This window comes from Grus americana, chromosome 8 (genome assembly GCF_028858705.1).
Source record: "Grus americana isolate bGruAme1 chromosome 8, bGruAme1.mat, whole genome shotgun sequence".
Lineage (NCBI taxonomy): Eukaryota > Metazoa > Chordata > Aves > Gruiformes > Gruidae > Grus > Grus americana.
The window spans coordinates 22,887,596-22,910,529 of NC_072859.1; the positions used below are offsets into that span (position 1 = coordinate 22,887,596).

General features: G+C 34.7%; 1 protein-coding gene across 4 annotated transcripts in view; it reads left to right on the forward strand.

Moving 5' to 3' along the window:
• Positions 1-22,934, forward strand: part of ZZZ3 (zinc finger ZZ-type containing 3) — a 61,059-nt gene that overhangs the window by 27,657 nt on the left and 10,468 nt on the right. For all 4 annotated transcript variants that reach the window (XM_054833310.1, XM_054833309.1, XM_054833312.1 and 1 more), the window contains exons 3-9: positions 970-2,531; positions 17,941-18,079; positions 19,537-19,684; positions 19,767-19,885; positions 20,181-20,252; positions 20,431-20,532; positions 21,558-21,653. In XM_054833310.1, the coding sequence (XP_054689285.1) occupies positions 1,021-2,531; positions 17,941-18,079; positions 19,537-19,684; positions 19,767-19,885; positions 20,181-20,252; positions 20,431-20,532; positions 21,558-21,653 (2,187 nt within the window). In that variant the 5' untranslated portion in view covers positions 970-1,020. The remainder of the gene's footprint in view (positions 1-969; positions 2,532-17,940; positions 18,080-19,536; positions 19,685-19,766; positions 19,886-20,180; positions 20,253-20,430; positions 20,533-21,557; positions 21,654-22,934) is intronic.

Sequence of the window (22,934 nt, forward strand, 5' to 3'; positions counted from 1 at the left end):
CTTAAATCTTATGTAGGTGATGATTCATCTCACCAACTGTATGAAAAGTTTAAAAATAGAGAAGACTTGGGAAACACCCTTCTAGTACCTCAGAGGAGATTACTGAGAAGATAGAGCCAGGCTTTTTTAAATGTAAATGATGCAAAAATAGAGGAGGCCCTACCTTGGTATAAGAAAAAAATATTTTCATTATAAGGACAATTAAACACTGGAACAGGTTGCCCTGAGAAGTTGTGGGATATCTGTACTTGGAGATTTTCAAGACCCAGCTGGACAACGTCCTGTGTAACTAAACCTGAATTTAATCTTGATGTTTATTTGAGCAGGAGGTTGAACTAGATTGCCTCCCAAAGTCCTTTCCAACTTGAATGATTTTATGATTCTGATTCAGGCATTTTGTTTTAGTTCATTTTTGCTATTAATGACTGTAACTATTTTTTACTAGTGTGATTTTTATTTTTTTTTAATCCCCTGTTAAATTAGAATTGCAATTCTGTTCTTTGAAAGTGATTTTGTTTTAAGCAACAAGTGAGCAAGCAAATATGATTTTAATGGTTTCCTTCTTAGTATGTGAAACTGTGGGATATTAAGAATGTGATTTGATACCTCTCATTTGACCAGACAAACTTAAATAATAATACCAATACATTATATCATATGTACAATACATAAAAATATTGTGTTTTAGTAACTGGAGCCTAACTGGAACATTCCAGCCTTACATAAGGCATAAATACAAACAACATTTACGCACGAGTACTAAAGCCAGAACAACCACAAATACAAAGTCAGCTACTTTACAGCTTAGATGGAAAACTTTTTTAATGCCCTAATTTATTGGCACAGAAAGAACTGCATAGGCATATTCAGTTTTACATTAGGTACATTCGTGACAATATATTCTTCAGATTTGCTATGTCTATAGGTGTGTGTTAATATTTTGACTGTTTTGTTTACATCTTTTTGAAGGTTTCCCAATGAGTGGATCATGATGAACATACTTTAGGGACTTGCCATAGTATGGCTGCTTCTCGATCTACTCGTGTTACAAGATCTACAGTGGGTTTAAATGGTTTGGATGAAAATTTTTGTGGTAGAACATTAAGAAACCGTAGTATTGCTCATCCAGAGGAAGTTTCACCCCATCCTCAGATACGATCAAGGTCACCAAAGAAGAGGCCAGAGTCTGTGCAAACTCAGAAGGGAAGTAACGGTGGAAGAACTACTGATTTGAAACAGCAGAGTGCTCGGGAATCATGGGTGAGCCCTAGAAAGAGAGGGCTGTCTACTTCAGAAAAAGATAATGTTGATAAACAAACTGTGGAAAATTGTGAAAAAAAACAAACAGAACCTGTCTCACCAGTTTTGAAAAGAATTAAGCGCTGTCTACGTTCAGAGGCACCGAACAGTTCAGAAGAAGACTTGCCTACTAAAACAGAGAAGGAATCATTGGAGCATAAAAGCTTAGTGTCGGACAATGATGCAGTCTCCACAGGGACTAAGCGAGCTTGTCGATGTCTTATATTGGATGATTGTGACAAAAGGGAAGTTAAAAAGGTGAATGTCTGTGCAGAAGGATTTAATAATTCTGCAATAGTTGACGAAATTGCAGGCTATCAGACTGTCAATGGAGTTGGTGAGAGAGACTCAAATTCTCTTAACTGTGATGACTGTCAGCTTGATGGGAACACTAAGCAAAACAGTGCTAGTTCCTGTATGCCCAAGGACAAAACAGTAGCAGAAAACGGAAACTCATTTGCCCATTCTTCATTGTTGCTTAATAGCAACAAGGAGGACAGTGTTGTAGACCATTATGTGCCTTGCACAAACTCTCAAGAACAGGTAAAGTTAGAGGACCACAAAATAATAAATGACTGCTTGCCTGAGGAGCGTGCTAATCAGGCAGATGAGCCAGCTACAGGGTCCTTTTCTGAAATCCAGTCATCTTTGTTAAGGGATTCGGAGGAGGAGGTAGACGTTGTAGGAGATAGTAGTGCCTCTAAGGAACAGTGTGCTGAAAACACCAGTAGCAGCCCAAATGCTCATCATGACCGTGCATCAATCTCAGGTGAACCTGAACCACATTCGTTAGTGCTGGACTGTGTTTCAACTCAAATGACATCTATGTCGGAACTTCAAGAACACAGATATACATTGAGAACTTCACCACGAAGGGCTGCCCCTGCGAGAAGTAGCCCTACTAAAAATAACTCTCCTTGTAGAGAAAACGGACAGGTTGAGGAAAATAATCTTAGTCCCACTGAAAAGAATGTACCTGTAGGTATTAATAATATCAATGGATCTCCCAAAAAGTCTGAAGAAATTAAACAGGATGAAAAAGAGAGAAATTGTAATACAGGAGATCGTGGGAGTGATGGACTAAGAAAGCCACTTTCTGAGGCTAGGCTTGTTGCTGGATATGTACCATCTGCCAAAGAAAGTGCCAACATCCACACTGCAGAGGATGATGAGGAAGAGCCTGATGTATATTACTTTGAATCAGATCATGTGGCATTGAAACACAACAAAGAGTATGTGTAACTATGGTAACCATGAATTCTGCTTTTGTTTCTTACCAAAAAAATATAAATTAATACGTATTTAAAGTACTTTCACAAAAATTTAAGTGCTTTATAATTTTCATACTCTTTAGTCTTCATTTTTCTTCCTTGTTTCTACCCCAAGCAAAATTAAACTCTATTTAATATGCAGTATGGTACAGCAATGTGGTTTATACATTTCTAGCAGTATGAATTCTTTAGCCAGAAATTGTTGGGGTTTTTTTAAAACACATCTGTTATCTCTTTTCTCTAAAAAAAACTAGCTGGAAACAAATCCAGAGGAATTATAACCCTTAATTAGAGTTCCGTTATTTATCAGCATATCCAGTAGGCACAGCATATACAGCTTATGAAATGATCATTCTGTTGTACGTAGAATTTAAGGTTAGGTACCTATTTTCAGAGTGTCATGGGAAATATTTAACATTATTGTGTTAAGGAAGATAAATTGATCAAATGCAGTGATTTGAGAACTTTCTCCAAAGTAAATTATGTCTACATTGCTGTTTATATTAATTAAATGTAAATATATACATGTTCTAATATTAGAAAAGCGCACTAAAGCACTAACTTGTTTCTATATTTATCATCTGAATGTCTGTAAGTAGAACTGTGGTAATCATACATTTGTGCTAACTGTGAAAGAGATTCTTGAAACAAAAGGGCAATTTTCTCAGTGAAGAAAGTTTATGTGGAAAAAATTTGTCTTCAAATGATTGCGCCACAGTTCTTACTGGACAGTCTTTGTAACGCTGTTTTGACTTCTGTGTTTTGCTCTTTAGTAGATGTTCTACATTTTGTTGTGAGTACTGAAAGGCCAAATGCAGCTGATTTTCGGTTTGCTTTATATGAGGAGTCAAACCGCTTCTAGTCATTTCTGTAAATAATCACAGCACAATTATTATTAATATTGGGCACAAGGCACGGATGATTGTTTAAGCCAGCAGAAGTTTGACTGGGGTTTTTTTTTTGGTACTAGAGTTGCATTATTTTTATAACAAAATTTTGTTCAATATTGGATATGAATAAATTATTTTAATCAGAGAAAATTGTGAATTAGAGCATGGTTTGGGCAAACTATGATTTCAAAATAATGATCAAATATCTGCAGTTTCAGCCATCAGCCCAAAATGTATGGACACTTTTCCTGGTAGACAGAAGATTGCTGTTTCCTAAATTATAAATAGGAAATAATGGACTGTTGTCTTTGGACGTTTTTTGGATGTTTTTGTATCTGTATGTAGGATGACTTTACTAGTTATGTTAGGACAAAGATATATTATTTATTCCTTTATTTATTAGGAAAAATTACTAAGATCATACCAGATTTTTAGATGTAGCCTCAATTTTTACTTCTTTCAAATTAAACATGTCTGAAATGCATTTTTTAAAAATCAAAATCTGCAACTGGATGTAAGTGCTGTAAAAATAAAAGTAATTTTTTTCTATTCTTACAATTAAAGACAGATCTAAATTGTTCTTGAAAAATTTCAGCAACGTGCCCTAGTGTTAGCTTTGGAACAAACACAGTTACTCTGATGATACGACAGGTTGTTCAGACTGGCAGCCTGTTTGCGAGAGCTTGTTGAGGAGCTTTTGAAATCGCAGTAAGACTTGGTAGCTTGCTACTAACTTGCTACCCAAATGCAGAATTCCAAAAGAAATTGCTGTTATATTTATCCTATTTCATGTTTTACTGATTTTTTTTTGTGGCAACAAAAGTCAAAGCTAGAATTCTCTTCTGGATCAAGAAAGGAAAAATTCTGCTTTCAGAAGGGAAGCATGCTACTGAAGATAGTGTTAGCTGGATTTTTTTTCCCTTTAAAAAAATGTTGATATAATTGGAAAATTATGGGCAGTCTTTGTTGTTGGTGTTTATATTTGCAAGATAATACATCTAGTATTCTGATGGTTCCTCGTGGTAATAGGATCCTTCTAAAATACTTTGTATCTTAATATTTGAGTGCAATTGTCCTTTATCTGGAACTTCTTAGTTCAAGAGATAACCAAATACAGTGCACTACATCCTTTTTCAAGTTTTAAAAATAGTTCATTAGAGGATACTCCTAATTCACGTGTTACAGTTCTTGAATAGTGTCTTAATTATACCCTTGTTTAATCTCATTTGGTGCTTATTTTCTAAGACGTTAAACTAAAAAAAAAAAAAGATGTTAGCAGAAATGTTTTCCCCTGTTAGTCAGATGCAAAGAATTCCAGGGTTCGCATTCTGTCAGGTGAAGGCTGTTCGCTTTGCCTGTGATATTTCTGGCTAAGCAAAGTATGCTGGTCTTCTGCTCATCAGATCTTCAAATGATACACAGCTTTGTTTTTCTGTCCTTCATCAGTTTGTGATTAAACTTGTCTTTATAGATGAATTTTTCTCTGGTTTATATTCTCTTTTAAAAGCAAATTCAGAGTGACACTAGCATCATGGCTAGGTTGAGGAGGCAGGTTTCTCCAAGAAGGCATTGATATCATTCTTTGGATGTTCCACAGTGGAAAAAAAAGCTATATTCCTCTGTGTTGCAGAAGCAATTTCGTCTGTATGTAAACTTATATTGTTTCTTGTTCTGTTACATAGCTTGATGATATACACATTCATACAGCTGACTTTCACTCTCCAAGAAGTTATTGTAACATTGATAAAATATAAATATACCAAAACCTTCAACAGCTGTTGATAAGACTTGCTATAAGAAAAATGTATATTGTGGTATTTTTGTATGAATTTTTTGCTTTTTGAATGTTGTCATGTTTAAACAACATTCATATATTAATATTTCTGGGAAAGCTGGATGATATAATGGGAAAAATCATCACAGAAAGCAAATTATGGAATAATATTATTCAGAGAGAAGGCTGAAATGATTGAAGTTCCACAACCTCTTTAATAAAATAGATCCCTCCTACAAAGACAAATCCAAGATATCTAAACAGAAATTTTATCACAACATGGATGTTCATGTAGATAATAACAGACTGATCTAGGGGGTTGTATAATTGTAAAGTATTGTTACGGTTAATTTTTCTGTTATTACACACACAGTTTGAATTTTTGTGTGTTATGATTCCTCTCAGAAAAATTTGGGTTGATGCATATTTGAGAATTTTGGTTATATGTTCTAGCTCACAAACTTTTGCCTTTTCTCTTGAGATATTTTCATCAAAACTGAGCTTGTTGATTTAAGTCTTTTTACACTGCTTAATTTTACATGCTGTGCCTAGTGTTTTGCATATGACTTTCCTCAGGAGTTTTTCTCATGTCTTTGCTGTATCTGTTTATGGTTTAATTCTTTCTTACAGTGCAGTAGCTTACTTCAGTTTTCTATCTTAAGCAATATTTTATTCTCCGTATATTTTCCCCTTTGCCCAATGTTTCATTTAGTGCCTTTTTTCTTCTTTTTTTCTTCTTTCTCTCTATGTACTCTCTTTGGAGATATGCAATGTTTGGCAGGTATTAGGTTGCTCGAGGGAAAATTTTTGTTTAACACTTTACTCTGATTTCTAGATGAAAGTGTAATTGAGGAATTGAGTTTTCATGTGCATATAATACAGTGTATTTCTAGGATCCTGTAAATTGTGATTAGCTTTAATAGGGACCGCTTAGGCCTGTAGGCAAGCCCTCTGAGATATAAGAATTATGCACGAGCACTCGCCTACGGGTATTCAGTTGCAAGAGTTAGGACCTTGCGTTTATTCAGTAAATAGATATTTTCATATATCTTTGGTTTCATTTATTACTTTATAATATTTAAAATCATATTACCCGTACTAACATTTAAACTGAAGACAGATTAAAATGAAATATTTTAATACATCTCTTAAAACTCAGTTTTATGAATTCTTACCTGCTATGGGTTGTATTGTTGCAGAGGCCTTGGAAAGACAGTGTGTCATGTAGGATTATACAATCTGATTAAATGTTAAATGACAATTCATAGTAACACTGTTAATGTCTTTGGATGCACTTTTAATATTATATGAATGTGAGAAAGAAAAGAAGTATCTGTGGCATTTTCTGTGGTACAGGGTTTGTATTTTATTCAGTCACAAATGTTTCTGCCTAATGAATGCCATTAAAATCCAGTTCTCTATAAAAGTTCATGTGTACTGGACTTGTTAGAATAGGGTCTGGTGTACCTTGCCATACCAATTGTTTGAGAACTGCCATAAACAGAATCTTCTTAAAGTGTAACTCTAACGTAATCCTGCAGCAGTCTTTTTCAGTGAGGTAAACTTCTAATTTTACCTGCACCGTGTTTTTTCCTTAGCTGGATGACAATTAGTATTTAAAATTAAACTACTTTTCATTAACATTTTAAGATAAATTCTCCATGTCTATCTTCATATATATTGGGCAAGAATAAAAATGGTTACATCAGTTTTGTAACTTATCCCCATATATTCAGATATATCTCTCAGAATTGTGGTCAGATTTATCACACAGTATGGATTTGTTTTAATGTACAGACAAGTCAGATAATCTAACATTCCTTTGTAGTGATGTCATGTAGCTATGAGTACCTAATACTATACAATAAATTATCCTCCTATATTATTTTTAAAGAACACATTCCTCTTATTTTCCTAGGAATCATAGAGACTGTGGTTGTTACATTGTTTCATCTTAAGGAATAAAAGGAATTGGTATAACTCAAGTAAATCAAGTAACTTTGTAGTAGCAGTTTTAATTCATACTGGGGTCAACAATGTTACAAAATGGTAACTGCTTTGTAACAATGTAACCTCTGATAGAATGTATCATCAGCATAGAAGAATTGCTGAAGTATACATTTTTAGCATTGGAGAGTAATAGAAGTTAATTTTTTTAGAAAGTGCATATATTCTATATATACTAGATTACAATGTGTTTGTTTTCATCCTTTGCACCACACAAAAGTGGTGTAGCATACAGTGATTTCTTGTTTAAACTACCTATTAATGTAAAACTTAAACGTATGGAAAATTGGTACTTTTTTCAGAGATGGATTTTCAGAGGTAGATTGGCCTGTGTTCTTAGTAAGTAACAAAAAATTAAATCAGCTTTAGAGTAAAAATGTCATTTCATGTAGAAGTTGAATGCTGCAACTAGTTTATCTGCAAAATAATGATGGTAATCAAGTAGAAACTTCTAATACGAGTTTCTGATTAACTGCAGTTTGGTGTTGCAGATAATTGTGTTACTAAAACATGTGATAGTGTAATGGGCATATGACTACATTTATTAATTAAATCCTCAATATATTTTACCCCAGCTTAAAATATTAAGTATTTTGAGAATTGTTTACTGTCAGCATTATTATTTTATTATGTTTTATAAGATCATTTCTATTTGTAAATACTTCTCAGTGGAAGAGTTATAAGTGATGCAAAATTATTGCAGGACTAAAGATTAAGGTTTAGTTCCAAGTATTTTCATTATCATAGAATCATGTTTTATAATTACATAAACTATTCGATAAGCACTAGAGTTCTTAATTTGCAAGAAATAATGCCTTGGGCATGTGCTGCATCTGTTTTCCTCTCTCTAGTAATAGGCTTACTCTAGGAGCCATTAAATGTCAAGTACATTTGTCAAATTCATTTTTCTTACTCTGAACATAGTTATCTTGCTGTCAGCCACAGCACAATCCTAGTGAACAGCACCATCAAACACAGTGCAGTCCTCATTTAAATAATGCATCCTGTGGAAAACAAAGCTTGATTTCTTTTGGATTTGTGTCCTTTGCTCCTTGAATTCTCTTCTCTCCTGATTGGCATGATACCTGCTTTTCTTTTTTTCTGCCTTCGCTCTTGCCTCCAAGAGTCCTCTGTTGCAGCATCGTGCCCTAGAAGAGGGAGCGTGAGCTCTCCTGCACAGAGCTGCTTCCCTGCTGGCTGGCTTGGCACTGTGTGTGGCTGTGTGTACTGATGGATTCACCACAGAATGTGAGGAGTAACGGTTGAATTCTGCTTGCCTTTCTCTTGTGGAGACAGTAGTTATGGTCTGTCCCCCTTCCCAAACTGCCAGGTTTTAGAGAACATAAAGGAACTCAACTTGTCTTTCCAACGTGTTTGATCAACATAGATCAAAAATCATGCGGGGAAAAAAGCACAAATTTTAAAAAAAACCCAAAACCCCACAAACTTACTGTTTTAATAAAGAAAAAGGTAGAAGCTTTTTTCCTTGCCTGTTCATTTGGAAATGCTTACTATTTCTAAGGATCCTCATTAGGAAATTCATTTAAACTGGAAAATTAAGCATTAGTAAATAATAAAAATGGTTTTGAGGTGTAGGAAATATCAGTTGAAAAAAAAATCAAATATTGCAGTAAATTCATGGTCCTGATTTCAAAAAAGAGAGACAAAATCAAGAAAAGTTGGGGTAGTAATGTATTCACCCAGCACAGCTGTGTGGAGAATAAGACTCTGGCTGTGTTTTTGGCTAGGCACACAAGGGACACTTAGCAAAAGCAGAAGTGCTAAAGTGTGGTTATACCAATGTAATGTATGTCTGATGGGACAAGGAATGAATTATATTAACATCATTGCCTACTTCGTAGGGATGTACAAGTATTTCACTAAAACATTAGCAAGCAGAATGATGCCACCTGGAAAACAAGAACGTTCTGGCATATGCTGTGAGAGTGTGGGTATCTTTTCTCTTCAGTTTTAACTAACCCAGCTTTAAATGATAACTCCATTACCAATCTTAAGTATTTGTTCTGGTCTTACGTGAAGTTTTGACAGCATCTCCATCATGAACTACAAAACTGAGTGGCAGGATCTTTTAGAAAGGAATTGTACAAGCAGTATGTATTAGTGCTTGTTTTAGTCTCAGCAGTAAGTTCTAGTCAGGATAGGTGTTTCTTCGGTACTAGAAAGTACTTACGTGGTATTTTGAGGGGGGATGAAAGATCCTACTTTTTCATTTCCTTTAAATTTTGTTCTTGGTAGGAATAGTCAGATGATTTTTAATTTTTCATTACTGCATATCTTTATTTTGCTTTGCACAGTTCAAGGTGATGATGTGCTGCTGTTTTGAATAACAACCTTTGAAAGTTTTATGCTTCCTTAAGCCAAGGACCAACTGTGTTTGTCCCATGGTTTATTATCATAGTGAACACTAATAAAAATATACATTTTACTTATTTTCTTCCTTATTTCTAACTTTTCTTCCCCTTCTTTACCCAAAAAAGATTGAGTGAATAATTCTTTGTATTGCCATTAGAACATTCAGTTTCTCATGGTTGCATATCATGTTCTTGTATCTAGTTATAGTCTTCAGATATTACTGTAACAGCCTACTTGATGGACTATGTTAATTTGTTCCTCCAGCACAAATATACACCTGAGTAATTCTTCCTTGGGTTTTAGTGAAAACCTGCATAAACTGATGTAGAGTGAGTTGAAGGAGTTCCGTAATCAGTGTGGTCAACTTTCTCAGATATTTTTGTTCAGAGGATTTCTGTACAGTTGGTTTCATGGTAACAGGTTGTTCCTGTTTTGTCTCTGGAAGAGAGCCCCTTCTGAATGGCTGCTTTCCCCAACATCTTTTTAGAGAAGAACATCTAAGTGGAGATAGTAGAGGAATCTGTGTGGTATTTTTTTCTCAGTAAAGAAATTGGGACCGTTCTCATTAGAGGTGATGGGAAGTGAGGAGAAAGAGTTGGAGGGTACTGTCAGTCTGTCCTTCTGTGCCTCTTGTGAGAAAAACAATTGTACTCCCATTTCCTTGTGTCACTCCAAGCCTTGAAAATAGAGGAATGGCAGAGACCTCTATCTTTTTCCCTACTAAAGGTCACTGTCCTGCAGGCAGATACTTTAGAAAGTGCTGTTAAAGGAAGATCAAAAGGCTAGATTAAAATATAACTTACAATATTAACTGAAGGAGGACTGATGGATGATGTTTTAACCTTTCATATTGACAAGACTGAGACAAGTTACACATTTGTTCAGAGGCACAGAGACCTAATTGCTACTAAAAGTTTTGAAAACTTGCTGGAACTGTGGATATTTGGTAAAGGTGCTTTTGCACAGCTAAATCCAGCTGAGTGTGGTGGACAACTCTTGACAAGAATGAAGCCTATAGAAATATATGAGTGGGGGTTCTGTTTCTGGGGCAGAGTTAAGGATTTAAGAAAGAGAGAGCCATAACAAGTTCATAACCAATAAAATATTGTGCAGATGCTTGCAATACAAAGTCTGGAGCTGTGAAAGTTAGGACGGTGAAATTCGAGTGGAAAATGTCTCTTTTGCATCCAGGTAAAAGACTGCAGTAGGGTTTTCTGGTTTGGTTTCAGGTTTGTTGGAGTTTTTTTAAATGTCCTTTTTTTTTTTAAAAAAAAAAAAGCGCTTTTTGGCTTAGTTCTGTTTTGTTTTAAATAGGTGTATATTACAGCCTGAGGCTGGCATTCAGAAATTGCGATTTTTTTTTTTCCTGTTACTGGCATGGTAGACTTGGAGAAGCCACTTAATGTATGGTTTAGTTGTTTCATGTATAAAATGGAGTTGCAGTTTCATTGTTTACTTATCTCAGAAATATTTTAAAATGTCTGAAGTATGAATATTAAGTATGGATAAAGTACAGTAAATTACAGTATGTGTAAAGAGTTGAAGGTAGAGTGGAAAACAATTTCATAATGAGTTGCAGAATTGGCTCTAAGTAGATTACCTTGGTCATAGTATCTAAGCATTAGGTAAGTAAAAACCTACCATATGCTGCTTTCTTCAGGCAAAGATGCTTTTATAAGTCCTGGCAGGAGTTGATATATGCCCTTCTGATTGTGCCCTTAAACTCTTCTGTTTCTGAAGGGAGATCAAAGAAGGGCCACTCCTCATCAGTCTCTTCTGCTTCCTTGTTGCTGTCGTGTGTTCTACAAGTCTAGCACTGAACTCCAGCACTCTTCCCTAGTGCGTTAACAGATTTTTTTAAATCTCAGATGCACATCAGAATAATTTGTGAGAAACTACAGTGTCAAAATTGCTGTATCGTTAGACTGGCAAAGATTTCAGGCCAAGCTTAAGAGCTGGGAGCATTATCTGATATTTCTGAACTGAAACAAACAAAACCCCAAACCAAAGCGCACACACTTTGAAATGAGAAGATTCTGTTTGATGTGACATAAAGATTTCTCCAGGAAGCCAAGCTAATCTCTTACTACAGCTGCCTTGGGTTAACTTGGAAATTCTAAGTGCAATTAATGTTTCCCTTTTCTTACAGTAATTTTCAGTCTTATAATATAACGTGTTTAATATCCAATACTTTCTTAGCTTAGCATCTAATAAGGGATTTTTTTTTTTCTGAATTGCTGCTAGTAGACCAAAACCCAGAGTGATAAATGACTAGGTATAGGAGAGCAGGTTTTAAGCTGTACTTTGCTAGAGTGCCAGCAGATGGCAATAAAACAAAGATTTGCTCAAATCCTCCCCATTACTGATACATAGCGATTTTGTGTCTCAGCTCTTGGAAATACAAAAAACAAGTTGCTATAAAGTTGATATTTTTCTACATATATTTTAGCCATGTTTTGTTATGAGAAGGGCATACGCCTTCTTTTAAAGCATATCCTACCACAAGAAATGATGTGTTTCTAATACAAAAAGTAAATTATGGCACACACGTTTTTATGTTGTCGTCATCAATGATTACTGTACTTTATTGTGACCTATATTCACACAACTGTAGAAGTGCAGTTAGTTTGGGATTGGAAGGTGATCATTAGCTGCACAGCATTTTATCAGTCGAGAGGATGTCACTTCTTTTTAATCAGGCATCAAAGTGCATATCTCTGCAAGTTACTAAATGATGTTTGTAAGGCACGTATAGTTGACAAAGTAACTTTTTTTCATTTCAAGTAATTTCTGTGAGCATCCAGATGATAAATTACAGGGAACTCTGTGCTCATGTTGTTATATAAATTATAATTTGTGTATTGTAATTTATATAATAATTTACAAATAATTTCTTGCTACAGTTTTCCATTGTTAATAAATGTCACATTTGTCATCTGCTAGCTTTATAAAAGTATTTTATATATTGTCAACTTTTTAAAAAATACTGAATAGAGATGCATTGATGATCTAACAATGATAATAATTAAATAATTAAATAATTTTTAAATAAGGGAAAAAAAATCATTGTGAGAAAATGCAAGTGTTTTAAATCCATAAATGGTTCATGCTAAAAGCGCGTAATAAACATGTAGCTATGTGTCTGCAAGATTGTCTGAATACAGTGTAAAACTTTGAGGCGGTCAAAGTTGCATGAGTTTATATATTAGTAAATGTGAGAATATTCATTATATTCAGAGGTGATTATGTAAGGTTGAAAAAGATGAAATAAGGACTAAATTTTGGATTGGCAAGGACCTCCTTCCGTTTATTTTCATTTGAAGGGAGAGTAGAAGTAATACTGCTGTTTCTAAGTCTCTAGCTTAAAAGGTGAGGAAATATATTGTAGTTATGTGGTAATATTAGATGAGGAAACTCCAACAAATGGTACATTGTAGTGTTTTGATATACCTCTTGCTAATTTCAAGTTTGTGTGTAAGTTTACTTTGGATAAAGATACTTAAGATGAAAATTCTTTTTTTGTGGATAAGACCAGCGGCAGAAAAATTTCTCATGTGTTCTTAAATGTTTGAGCATTAAGACTTTGTAGGGGGCTCATTTTTAGAGGAGGCTTGACATTTTTGTGGTGTTTGTGAATGTTACCAACAGCCACTTTTACATCTGCCCCTTACATTGTCCAACAGGACAAAACTGATGCTTCACATTTATTACCGCAATTTAACTGAAAAGCTTCACTTACTTTATTCCATCCACTAATTTGAATTAGCCACCTAAAAGTTAAAATCTTCATTTTGTAGTATCAAGTTTCTCACATCACTCTTTCACTTAAGGTTTAAAGTACAGTACAGTCTTTTCTGTGTGAGAATGTATTGAAATGAATTTATTTAAAAATGCTGAATGGTATGGCCTCTTGTCCAGGCTAGTATTAAGTCATTTAGTATAAAAACTAAGAGTAAACTTAAGAAACGCGCTATTCTTAAGTCAAATTGACTCCAAATGTATATAGTGCTTTCTAAAGGCCGTTGTTGGTTCCTGATGCAAAGAAAATAAAACCTGTGGTGTTACTCTGCGTACTTCGGTCTGGAAATGTAAATAGTGTTATCACAGGATGGAAGGAATGGGGCAAAGAAACCATCTTGAAAGTAGATCTCAGAAAACTGGATCAAATGGAAATGGGTCTCGTTAAGTTAGTAGCTACGCTATTTTCAACCTTTATAATATACAAGAGAGGAGGCTGCTGTCTCCCTAATCATTGTTAGAACAAAGTTCATGGAAACGAATAGTGTAATAACCAATTGCTTATGGCAGGACTTCCAGAATTATGGCTCTGCTATGGGATAATTATTTTATGGAGCAATCCAAAAGAGTGGAAGTTATCACTGCGGCAGAACAGCAGAATCAGCAGGAATCCCTGCTGATCAGTATCAATCTCTAAGAAGTGGCTTTCCTTTTTTTAAAATATTAGTCCCTCAAAAACCCATTTTAATCAAGGTTTTTCAGCATAGAGATACTGAAACTGTTTCTATAGTATACTGAATTATTCAAGTGTTCATCTGGAAGATTCCTGGCACTTAACATGATTTAAGAAGTTACGAGAGTGTTTCAATACTGAGATTGTGGAAACACAGAATTACATTCTGTAGAACGAAAGTTTTCCTACACAGAAAACTGCTTTGGATTTTGTATGTGCTAACAATTTAGTAATTAGAACTGAGAAAAGTGTAACTTCAGTTGGTGTAGGGGATCTGACTGACACTGAGTTTGCTCCAATTATGCATTTTTAGTTGTATGAGTTTGTTTTGTTTTGGCAGAGGATGTGAGATAACTTTCCTTGGTAATTCCTCACAGATCTTTCAGAGAAAATTATGTAACCGAAGCTAGATAATTTAGAGATCGTTGCTCTTTGATTGCCTCATTGAAGGATGGAGCCAGTTTTGCAGCAGACTAGTGAGCAAGGTTCCAGTTACTTTCTCTTTACCTTCATTAGGCTTTTTCAGTTTTGGAGAACGTTAGCACAAGTGCAGGAGGTAGTTTAAATCATAATTGTTGCACTTATTTACAAAGAACTTTGGAAGATGGATAGTAAAATTGTTAGCCACATTTTCTTTTCTTTTTTTTTTTAAAAAAGTCTTGGAAATTATGTGCACACTGTCTGTCACTTAATGCGGCAGCAGTATTATGTGTCTGTTTGAGACTAAGCCGCCAGAACAGACAGAGAAGAGACTTTGAGAAAGTGCTCAACATGTACATTGTTATTTGGCTTACTGCTTTTTCAGAGCAATACTTGACTTCAGTTCTCCAGCCCAACGTGACTATAATAAAAGCCTGTACAAACCTGTGAAAACAGTAGTGGTTCAAAACTTAAAAGAGCTTATACAGACTTATTATAATATGCTTGGTTAAAAAGTCTTGTTGGAATTTAAAAGGAGGTGCAGCAGTTTAGAGAGAATGTAGTACTGCAGCAAATGGGAAGTACCTAAATGTGGAATATGTAAACTACGTATTTCAGTATTAGTATTTTCAATTTTTTCTTGGCGAAGACAGACCCCAAAAAGCACATTTTCATGCATTTCAGTACTTCTGATACTCACTTGATAACATTACACTCTTATTTCTGGGCTTCAGAATATATTCAGTCATAAAATCTGAATATAGTAGTTAAAGTAAATAGCTCCAAGTTAATACATTTCTTTAGCAGAGGTACAAAAATTGCCAGGAAATCTTTTTGTCTGAACAGTTTGCTCAAAACCCCCTTTTTCTCTCTTGAGTTATTTCATGATAATAGTGTTTTATAGCTACAGATCAACATCACATGACATGATTTTGAATGATTCTGACATTCTTGTAATACTTTCCATATTTCCATGAAGACCAGAGGTATTGTTTCTGAACCATTTATCTTCAAGTCTGTGATCACTTCAGTGAGGTCACATGAATATTTTAAGGAGGGAAGTAATCGGAGTTTAATGTTCAAGTTTTGTTTGCTGTTGCTCCCCAAATGTAATTTCTTCTCTTTCTGTTCAGACTTAATTATTTAAGGCCACCTCATTAAGATGATTTCTTCCCCCACTTTACACATGTGAATCATCGTTAAATTAGCACTTCATCTAATCGCCAACATTTGGTTGCTTTTTTTCTTCTATGTATGTAAATTTTTTAAATGAAGTTATTATTTTCTTTCAATTTAATTTGGAAAAGCAATCACTTAAATGCAATTTGGATAAATGAGGTAAAATGGCTCAAGAAAAGAAAGTCAGGTATTTATTAACATCTTCTTAGATGCAATTTTTTGTGTATGTGTGTATGCTACTGAGCCTCTGTTACTGTGACTAGAGTTAACTCCAGGGTCTTGTAGAGAAGTTTGGTGCCTATTCATAGAAAAAGGCTTTCTGTTGTGCAGGTTAAATCATCTCCCCAGATATCATTAAGCTTTTCTGGGTTGTTACAGCTGCACCTACATCAAACACGTTAGCAGCCTGCCTATGTTTCATTGCTCTGGAGCATGCAAGGCAGACTTCTGCATAAGAAGTGCTGTCAGTCCACCTGAGCATGGACAGAGGTTGCCCAGCGCAAAGCCAGGCAGTAATCAGATGCTATTTGTAAAAACTAAGTAAAGACCTTAATTCCGCATGTGACGATTCCTGTAAGCCTGTAACAGTCTGAACTACTGTATGGTCTCAGGCCACTTTTGATGTGCTGTCACTAGTTTTGTAAGCTATTTCTGAAGTTTGTTTTTGCCTGTTCAAGAATAGCCCCGTTAATTATCATGCTTTTTGCAAAGTTATTTTGTTTAGAAGCAACTGGAGCACTTTTCCAGTAGTGAAAATATTCCACTACTGTTCCAATATTAACACCCTATTTAACAAGCATTTTAGGTCTTAGTTGCAGATAAACCTGAGTATGTGCAGACAAATTTAAAGAATAATAAATTCATAACAGAATTGTATCCTACTGTTTTTAAACAAGCTCATTATTTTACTTTCAAACTTCATAGCGGATGGCTCTATTTTATATTTGCAAATATTACATTCGAGTGGAAAGAAAATAACCCTTTTTCTTGGGGAGGCAGCAGTTTAATGTCTAGGTGTAAACTCAAATATTTGATGGTATGAAGCCTGTATTTTGCCTCAAGGCTGTTTACTTCCCTCCTCTTAAAGCCTTACCCAATTACCAGTGCAGTCAATTGAAAAACTTGCATTAGCTCGGTAACCTCTGGATCTTTTCACTAATACGTGTGGAATTCATCGTGTTAAGCTTGTCTTTGTTTTAGCAACGAGGGAATAGTGAAATGTGTAGTAGTGAGTAGATCTTACCTGATTTTAGTATATGTTAGGTTGCGTTTTGTGCTGAACTAAAATACAAGTGTAATATTAAATGTCAGAAAACATTTTCATGAAAAAGGTTAAGTTGATACGTAATAATTTGCAACAGCAGGGGCCACGGGTAACTACATGATTCAGAAACTGAAGTGGACAACTTTAACTATAAAGCTAATAAAAAGTATTACATGTAGTTACCTGTTTTTTAAAGGCTATATTATAATATTGTATGATTTCCTGACTCTGAGTTAGCTTTATAGAAAACAGTTTGGGAAGCGTATGTTATTGGGTACAGGTACAACAGATACAAATGTGTCTGTTAAACAGACAATCAAAATTATATGTGCATCTGGGATGGCAGGTTTGAGGGAACGCTGACATTTTCAATCAGCTTCTGTATTCTTAGAGGAATCTCTTTTGTATGTATTTGTGTTGCAAATTACTTATTCATTATTTTATAGCTATATTTTATAAATGATTCTTATATTCTGCTTTCAAGTGAGGCTTATATGAAATGTTTAGATACAGTTTCTAGGTCATTCCTGTCCACTCTGTGGGTGGTTGAGCAAAATGTTAAATTCTGTGGTAGTCTCTCATATATTGGGGTAGAAGGAAGCTGATTTTGAAGTGGAAGACAAATTAGGTCATTTTGTTCGTGTTTTTTTAAACTTTGTGAGCAAAGCTTGTTGGTCATAGCTATTGAGAATATGAATAGGTTGTCCCTGATACCATATTGTTTTAGCTAGTATAGAATTTGTATTTGAAGGAAATCACTGGGGGGAGGAGGGAGTTAATTTTTTTTTCTCATGCATTTATATAAATTCATTTACTATTTAAAATAGTTTTGATATAATTTTTTATATAATTCAGTCAAAATGTCTTTGAACTGTTTCAGATAAGCTATGAAATCTAGTAGATACTAGTAGATAATCATTGCTAGTATTTAGATGGGGGAGGTGTCACTTTTAAAGACAAATTTAGTGAGATGTTTTCCTTTGTCTCTGTAGTTATCAGAGACTGTTACAGACGATTGCTGTACTCGAGGCTCAACGTACTCAAGCAGTTCAAGACCTTGAAAGTTTAGGCAGACACCAGAGAGAAGCACTGAAAGATCCTATTGGATTTGTGGAAAGACTCCAGAAGAAGGTATTTCAATGGGCTTTTCTTAAGTCTTACTCGGATTTTTTTTTTTAAATAAGTAGCAATTCATCATCTATAGAAATCAGAGAAATATATATATATACACACACACTTGTGTGAACATTATGAGTTTAAAAACCTTTCTCTGCTGAGCAAAAATGGCCCTTTGTTTGCTTATTAAATCTGTAAGTCATAGGTCTTAAATTATTTTATTATATATGCTTTCTTTTTTTTGGTATGTAGAAATGTAATCTTTAAATTTCTAATTGTAATGTAGGTATTTAAAGAGAACCTGAAATCTGCAGGTGACTGGAAGTACTTCATAGTAACGCATCAGATCAAGAATTCATAACTTTTCTCATGAGAGAAATTAAACGTTGTGCTATGAGTGAATTTGGTAGGGTACTTTTTAAAGACCAGGAAATGTAGTTCATAGCCTAAAACCAAAATGAACACTAGAAAACATACCTGAGTTCTGGATAACTTAATAGAATATTGTCTGATGGAGGAGAATTAATTTTGATAAGGAAACATTTTCTTCTCAAGCTTTTTAAAAAAAAAAAAGTGTAGTAACAGGGATACTGGAAAAAAATGTTTAAAGCTTGAATACTTTCTCACTGCCACATTTACCAGTGACAAACGCACTTGACCTTCTAGTTTGGTAGCAATATGTTGTATTTCAGTGAAGAATGAAGTAGATATTTTATGGTGCTCTTTTGCTAGGTTTGTAGAGACCTAGGTTTAAAGAGAGGTCTGATGTAAGCCCATTGGTTTCAGTAGTTGTCTTTCCATTAAATTTTGAGATGAGTTAATAGCATGCATGATGTAATAGTATTGTATTTGATAATCATTGTATGGGGAAAAACTAATGCTAATAGAAAGTATCTGGTGTATTTTTGTCTCCAAACCAAAGGAATGATACCCTTAAGGTTGACCTTTAAATAAAGTGGTGAGCTTTGCAACAGTTGTATTCTAGGCAGAAAACAGCAAAATCAGTGTAAAATATACATTGATTTGCTTGATGGGAGGAGTTTAGGTTTATCAGATGATAAAACTCCAAGTCCTATAGTTTCCTGTGTTAAGAAAGATACAGATGCTGGGCAAACAGTATATTTAAACAAAAAAAGAAAAGAGAGATAGACAGTAACAGGATATAGAAATCAGAAACACTTGATTTCAACTGTGAAATAGACTCTTTAAAGTTTTATGCTCAATAAGCCATCATTGACCGTGCCGCTGCATATTTTATATGCACTGTTGTGTATTATTCTTGAAAGATGTCTTCTCCTTAAAAAGACTGTGTGCTGCATGGCACTTCAAAATTTCTGATTTTGAATTCTATTGTTAGCTAAAAAGCAGTAGCAGGTTTTCATAACTTTTCAGGATTTGTAGATTTTTGTTTGGATATACAGCGATTGCGTTAAATATTGCTTTTCACTTTTCAACTTTTTTTTTTTTTCCAGGTTGATATGGGTCTTCCATATCCTCAGAGAGTTGTTCAGCTCCCTGAGATTGCCTGGGACCAATACACCACTAGCCTTGGAAACTTTGAGAGAGAATTCAAAAACCGAAAACGTAACAGCAGGAGAGTGAAGCTCATTTTTGATAAAGGTAAAAGGAAAGTGGGCATACATTGCAAGAAAGATATGACCAGTGTGGAGGTTTAATAATTCCTGTTTTGTGTTGCTTACAGTAGGTATACCTGCAAGACCAAAAAGTCCTTTGGATCCCAAGAAGGACGGAGAGTCTATTTCATACTCTGTCTTGCCTTTAAGTGATGGTCCAGAAGGTTCTACAAACAGTCGTCCACAGGTAGTTGTTAGAAGAGGAGAGATAAAATTTTACAAAATAGTACCTTTTTTTATTTTTTAATATGGATGTGTGGATAACCTTAACTGTTACTTCACATGTTAATGTTGGTGATGACATTTCATTCATGTACTTAAATCAGAGAACTTATTTTTTGTTTAGGCAAATTTTATTTCAAGTTTTCATGTGTTTATTTGCTTTGGTTTTGGTTTTACTTGGGTAGGAAAAGGGTTAAAATCAAGTTCTAAGTGCACTTTTTCTAAACATATATTCCATTTTATATGCTGTATTTGAGCAGATGATAAGAGGGCGACTTTGTGACGAGACCAAACCTGAAACTTTTAACCAGCTGTGGACTGTAGAGGAACAGGTAATTGGAAACTCTTCCATCTTGTAGCTGTGGTAACATATATGAGAATAAAAGCAAATTGTGTAATGATGTTTAAAGCACTTAGAAGTTCAGTCACATGTGTGCAGATGCTCATCTTTTGACAACTTATACCTATACTAGGAATAATGTATTTATTTTTTTGTCCCTGTTGATTTAGAAAAAACTTGAGCAATTGCTTTTGAAGTATCCACCAGAAGAAGTAGAGTCCCGGCGGTGGCAGAAGATAGCTGATGAATTGGGGAATAGAACAGCAAAGCAGGTAACAACTGTAACACTTTGAGAAGTAATCCCTTTCCTTGACTTTTTTTTTTTCTCTCCCCTGAAATAGCAACAAATACAATCCAGTATCTTTTCAGTAATCATTTTTTCTTAAAAATGTAACAGCAGGGCCTGCATTTCAGTAATGACAGTGTCTCTTATTCTTTAAAAGTGCCCCAAAGCCCGCGACAAAGCTGCCAGACCTAGTTGTTCATTAGATTTTGACAGCATGCATTTAATTCTTTATAGGAAGTATAGTGACACCAACTGTTCTCAGATTGAGTTACACTGGAGTGCTGAATTTCCTGCACCTCAATACTGTAGAATGAGCAGACATGTCAATATTCACAGATAGAAGAATTAGTTCTCTGCTGGGGCCGAGATCCACAAAAGGACACAGATATGGATACACCGAGTGTTTCTGCACCTGACTTGTTGGGATTTTCCCCCTAAAATGACATAATTTCTCCACTTTGAGCAGAAGCAAAAAATGCTGATGTTCTGTGTTTACAGTATTTTAATTTCTCTTATTTCAATTGTATGCTTTCAGCTAAAAGTATATTTAATATTTCAATATACCTCATCTCTGATCATATCTATACTTATATGTCTCCATAACTGAAAAAATTAAAATATGTGCTTACTTATTTCGTAAATGAAATGTATAAGTACTTTCTGTATGCTAACTATGCATCATTTATCTGTCGTTGTTAAGAAGGAATAAGTTTAGCTTCAGCAGATAACAAACTACTAAAATTCTTTCCTTTCTATCACAATTTTTCTAGATTTCCTGTGTACTTTTAAACAATGGTAGTTTTTTTTTCTCTGGAAGCCTTCAAAGTATCTAGAAATAGTACAAGCGCAGCATTGCAAGACAGGTAATGCTTAGAGTAGTTGTCGCAAAGTAGAAAATGAGGATTTCCTGTCCTTATATTCTGAACTAATGTAGCAGTGCTGGCAAAACTTTGAAGTGAAGGCCTGTTACATTTCATTTGACATTTAATTGTCACATGTTGTTTTTTCTAGGTTGCCAGTAGAGTGCAAAAATATTTTATTAAACTTACTAAAGCTGGCATTCCAGTTCCGGGAAGAACTCCGAACTTATATTTATACTCCAAAAAGGTGAGACAATATTACAGCAGAAATCCTGTATTTCTGTTTGAATTTATGTGCAAATTGAGTCTAAATAATTAATATTTTCAATAGATTTAAGTCTTGATTAGTGCTTTCTTAGTAGTTCCACCTTGCATGTATTTCTTAATGACAAAAGAAAAAGATTACTTTATTAGCACCATATAGTGAGCTGGGTATTATTCTAATTTCACATCAACATCAGTTTATTACATCTCTCTCGGATAATCTCAGGGACATGAAGTGTCAGAAAAGAGAACATAGCAGTCAGATTGCAGGCTGATCCAACAGGGTTGAATGATTGGTCTTGGGGTACTTTTTCCTCGTTTGTAAGTTTACTGTAATTGACCTAGAAGAGGATAATCAGAACCCTGTTGGAAGAGGATAAGGAGCCCTATAATTCATGTCGTACTGTCATCTTAAGGAAACCAAAGAAAATTATGTATAACTGAGCATACTGAACTAGCACAAGCATAGGCTTAAGACTGAAACATCATGTTTTATTTTGATTTGCAACACATATGGCCATTAAAGTAGAATGGTCATATAAATGACCATTAAAATACAGTGCTTTTCCTCATTTTGGAATAGATGAGAAAATAATATGGTCCTGAGAAATCTTCTTAATTTGCAAAAGACAAGACTCTAGATTTCTATGCTGACCAGTCATATATTTTGATTTAAATGATGTAGTACTCTTGGGTACTAATGAGGACCCTAGGCATTTGAAGAGGGCAGTCTCAGGTTTTGTGGGGGTTTTGTTTGTTGGTTTGGTTTGGTTTTTTTGTTACCATTGTTTTTACAAAAGTTCTTTAAAACTTGTTAAAATGGCATTTTGTAGAGTAATATTACTTTTTTGCATCCAGCTGTCCATGATGTTTTCTGATTAAGCATAGAGTAAGTCTTACATTGATTCTGCAAAAATGCAGATTTGCAGATTTAGTCCCTTAAAAGGTGGGGAAAAAAAGTTACTGCCAGAGTTACTGATAGAAAGATCTGCTACAGCTACAACTCGTCTCTAATTATTTAAAGTGTTACACAACTGCAGTTGTCTCCTAGTATTCTCTGAAGTTACTGCAAACAATGAGTACTCATATCAGAGGCTTTCCAGTTTGCCATCCATCATGGTAATGCCATTTTACTTTCACCAGGATTTTAATCTACTATTCTGCTCTATAAACAGAGGCAGGGAAGGTGCAGGCATGACTCTGTCTGCTGCCTTGTCTATTGGAAAAGCGCTTTCTGGCAGAAGAACCAAAAAAACAGCTGGAA